The 4,985-nt window shown below is 38.8% G+C and overlaps 1 protein-coding gene across 1 annotated transcript in view; it reads right to left on the reverse strand.

Moving 5' to 3' along the window:
• LOC103396168 (dipeptidyl aminopeptidase-like protein 6) overlaps positions 1–4,985 on the reverse strand; it is a 67,516-nt gene that overhangs the window by 24,792 nt on the left and 37,739 nt on the right. Inside the window, exon 3 of the mRNA XM_008334157.3 lies at positions 1,730–1,828. Coding sequence (XP_008332379.1) covers positions 1,730–1,828 — 99 coding nt within the window. The remainder of the gene's footprint in view (positions 1–1,729; positions 1,829–4,985) is intronic.

Raw genomic sequence — 4,985 nt, forward strand, 5'->3', positions numbered from 1 at the left:
CTACGGTTGAACCCACTGCAGGTGATTTCCGTTTTTCATCTACTTCCTGGAACACATGGTTCTGTTTTTGACAACTTTAGTGACAGGTGCAATGATTTGTCGACTGGGCTCAGTGTCTGCGATGTGCGAGGATTTACACGTCTTTACATCGTCTGAAGCCATCTACCATCTACCATAGTTTAAATTATTCTGTTATTGTAAAAAAATGCCAACTCTCCTCACTATGAAGAATGTTTTAATATTAATCCATTTCAGACACTTGATGTGGACTGTACCATTTTAACCACCTTAGCTCAGTGCTCATCACATGACTACTTTGTTTGTTTGTGGTCCTGGCAAACATTAGTAATATAACTAGTAATATAATACTGCTTTAGCCTCAGCTCTCGTGTTAGCCTGTATTTAATCCTGCAGTAGTTGAAGCACAAACAAATGAACAAATTGCAACCTTTCTTCCTAACTACTGTTAGAAAAGAAGGTCCCCAAGGCCCTACTGCAAAATCCTACAAATAAAATACAGGCAAACAAAAAAACAAAACAAAAATAAGGCAAACAATTATCCGGAGGTAATTTGCCTCGTGGATCCAACCTTTAACATTTTGTGCTAGAAAAAAAATCCAAACCAAGTGATCTTGAGAGTGACAGGTTGTTTTCGAAAAACTATATTTTACTCTTAATTAGAGTCATCATATCAGATTCATGTCATATCTGTTTTGCATGCAGACGTTCCACCTCTGATACCAGGGAGGATGTTTGTCTCCTCATTAGAAATGCCAAGTCTAACAGAGAGATAAGAACATTTTCATCTTTGGAGGATGTTTTTTTTTTTTTTAGAACAAGGTGACTGTTGCAAACCAAACTTTTAATTGGTGAAATTAAACATTTCCTCACGTAGTCTAAACACTGCCTTAGAAAAACTGCACCACCTCCTTTAATATAGCTAGGAGACTTATTATCATGGCTCCGCACTCCTGATGACTTCTGTGCTCTGTTGTCCCCAGACAAATGAATAACTTTGCTCCAACACATTCACACCAATCAGATGATGACTTCTGTTTTTTTTATGCTAATACATAGGATTCAAATATGCCCTGCAGGAGTGAACAGCACGTTTCCTGTGCATCAGATCAAATGTCTTTCAACTATTCTGCAGTCGCTATGGCTTTTTTATTTTTTATTTATTCTTTTGTCCGGTTGCCCGGCAGACTCGAACTCACATCAGAGATTTTTTTATTGTTTTTCCAGACCTTGTAGGTTTCACCTTTTCTCCCACATCATTTCACACAGTGGAAAAGACCAAGTAGAAAGCATTACACTTTCTATTTATAGCATTTCCTGCTTTGTAGTTACAGAGAGTCTGGGGCTGTTGAGTGTTATCAAAAGGTTCACAGTTGCACAGATTTAATCATCTGCTGTGCTCTTCTGTTCACTCCCTAATGAGTCTATTAAATAAGAAAAAATAAAAGTAATCTCTTTGTTCAAAGTGACCTTAAGTTAAGATTTGGTAACTGAAGTTAATTTAAGTAGTTTAGTTTGTTTGGTTTTTCTTTTTACAGGGACTCAATTCGTTTATTTTTACCACATAGAACAGCCGGCACCAGATGTCACTGGATAATCAGGGTGAAATCATTTTCAAACATCGGAGCAAGAAAAAACCCAACCAACCCACCCTGAATGATTTTGAGTTTTGACATAAGAGACATATTGTAAATGACAAAGACAAACTCACCACCCAGCCACTTTGCTTCAGGGTCATGGATGTAAAGATCGGGACCGAACACATCGTCGACCGTCACTTTCTTTTTAAGGGCGAGGTTGTCATCTTCACCTGCAGCAGCCAGAGAGACGAGAACAGAAATGCATCAAGTCTGACAGGATTAAATTAAAGTGTGTGTCACAGGGAGTTCTGACGACAAGGGCTCTGCTTTAGTCTGTTTAAATTTAATGGAAGATTTTCATTAGATTGTCTATAAAAAAATTGATTAACACATTGCCGGGAGCGAAACTATTGCTAAGATAACATCTTGGATTATTTTATTTTACAAGTGGAAAAGATGGGAACAAGGCCCTGATTTCACAGAGCATCAGTTCAGTGATTCTATTTATCCTAGCTCTGGAATAAAATTTAAAGCGACTGACTAAAGAGCAAGTGCGGCATGTAAGAGCGGAACATGAGTGACGACGCAGTCACATGTGAGGAAGGTGACATGACAAGTGTTTGAATACTGACTGAATGTGTTTTCACACTGTTTGCAGTGATTTTCCGACAGCTCCGTCCCACTGTGCAGATTGTTCGGGGGCTTTTAAGAAAAGAACATAGCTGGGTAAATTATGTGTCACATATTGTGAAATGTTTTGAAAGCACACGTAAAAAAATATCTGAAGAAAGTTTGAAAAACTAGATATAAATATATATGTATATATTTATAACTCAGACATTTAGACTTTTGTCTTATATTTATGCTAATTCTAACGTAACCACAGTAGGTAAAATGTTATCGATGAATTTCTAGTGAGCATTTCAGTGCAGTTATATAAAAATAATGTTTTTCTTTAAGCTCACACATTCCTTCATAAAAATTATACTAACAGCTATTTATCTCATAAACTTTATGATCTCATTCTAATGACTAATTACACTGAGACAATTTATTTCCACTGACCGTAATGGGCTTCCTTACATTTCTAATGCTACAGTCATTAGTGTATAATCTTCGAAACAACTCATGAAATTTAACATCAAGACCAATATATTAATAAGGGATTAAAGATTTCCAACGCCCTCCCAGACAGAAGAGAAGAACCACAGGAGTGTCCAGGGGGAATATCAAAACAATAACGCCAACTGTAGCATTAGATAAATGAAAGAAGAAATGTCATGCAGGAAGGGAGCACTAAGACAATTACTATGTAAATGAGACGATTAACCTTATTCTGAATGAAAACATTTGTGCAATTATGTTGTTGTTGCTAATAGAATATTCATAATCTGGCTTTAAAGCGTCTAATAGGATCATGACACTCATCTGCATCAGGTCTGATTATTGGTTATTATTATTTAGAAGGTTAGGTTCACCAGGGAACGCTGTTTACGCAGCAGCATTTGCCGCCTAACGCTGTATTCACGTTGTAATATTAAATTAGAAATGAGAAAACAACAATAGGAACAACTCATGAGGGCAGATAGTGGGAACAAGAGGAAATGTCAGTGACACCCCGGCTCTCAAATCAAGTCCCAGGAGTGAGCGACGAATCGACCCACTGATCCACAGCACCAGGATCTACTGCGGTGACAGTGAAATGTCATTTGGACTACATGAGTGTGGTCACAGATGGTATCAAAGAGAAGGAAGATGATCAGAACCATGGGCAGAAATGCCAGCAGGAAACACAGCAGCTGTTCAGAAATGCTGCAAATACCAGAACATCCCACAGGTGGAGAACATCGGCCGCAGGAAGAGGACTGTCAGGAAGAATCAGAGATGGGCCTCGTTCCAGTCACCAAGTTCTACATGGAAGTAGTTGAACTGAAGAGAGATCATGTGACTGGGTCCAGTTGGTGGGAAATGCTCCATATTACAAGTTAAAAGTTTAAAAATGTGCACGTTTTTATATGCTGTCCACTGGAAGAAAATGTATCTGTTCAGTTTCCCCGTTAAGCCGGACCTCCTCAGGCCAAGAACACCAAGTGAAACCTGGGTGTCTGAGACAAGCACCATTGATGACATCTTTTAAATAAGTGGGTGATATAAGAACATCAACAAACAGAGGCACTCATCATCACTACATAAGGACATGCACTTAGTGCAGGATCAATAAGAGCTGGAGTTGGCCATAGAAAAGAAAGTCCAAGTGCAGAATGTGCAAAGACGGCCCTGAAGGAGGTAATGACATAAACAGCAGGTGTAGGCAGTCGTCGGAAACACGAGGCACGGGCTGGAAAAGTGCACAAAACATCTGTTCAAAAAGTCTCAAGGTCACACTTAGAGACACATCTTGATGTGGCTAAGAAATGATGGAGCTGAGATCCTGTGGGAACATGGGATCCTGAGCAACAAAGGATGACGGAGTGACAACGTGGGATTCTAAGAAACTGCAACATGAAGGAGAAGGAACACAAAAAGCGCGAAGAAATACCAGGGACTGACAGAAGAGCTACAAAAGACAAGGATGTGTCCCAATAACTGAGAAAGTAGTTCCAGCTAAATCCAGTATTAGTAAGGTGAAAAAAATAAATCTAGAAAAGGATAAAAAACTGTCAGGGGAAGTCCAGAACTTCACCAAGGAAAAAATACATTTAACAAATCCTGAAAAAGAAAAACCCGGAGGCTATTTCCTGACAGATCGTCCATTTAAGGCGAAACAAGCTGAGTTTTCATCAGAGAATTTCTTCTTTGAAGAATTTTCTGTCTCTCACACCTGGTCACAACCTGCTTCATCTAAGAACTGAAATTTGGTTTCTTTAAAATATTCTTTTAGTTTTAGGAAAAATCACACCAAATCAAAACCAGTTCAATAATGTAATCAAGTTAACAAAAACTGAGATGAAACGTGTTTTGTTGTTAAGTTGAGAGGAAATAAATTCACACGAGGTGCGGAGCGGAGATGACAGTGAAGTCACGACAACACCAGCGACTCGGGTCATCGGAGACGGGATCAGATGGTGTGGTGTAACTTTAGACGGGTTGGTGACGATGATGTGAGATGAGTTAAAGTGACATCATCTGAGTCGTGGGATGAGACGAGGTTTTGAAATGAGGCAAGTTAAAATATATTCCCCCAAGTTGAGCTGTGACGGGTTTAATTAAGAATTAGAGTTTAATTTGGTCCAGCTGACATCAAATCATTTGGAAATAATGTCAAATTATTTTTGTTCTGGCAGCTCAGCCCCATAAGACGGGAGGGACAACCAGTAACACACACGATTATGAAAAGAAAAACTTGAGATACACACAAAATACACAAAAGTATTATTTCTGCACTGT

Source organism: Cynoglossus semilaevis, chromosome 20 (genome assembly GCF_000523025.1).
Source record: "Cynoglossus semilaevis isolate Cse_v1.0 chromosome 20, Cse_v1.0, whole genome shotgun sequence".
Classification (NCBI taxonomy): domain Eukaryota; kingdom Metazoa; phylum Chordata; class Actinopteri; order Pleuronectiformes; family Cynoglossidae; genus Cynoglossus; species Cynoglossus semilaevis.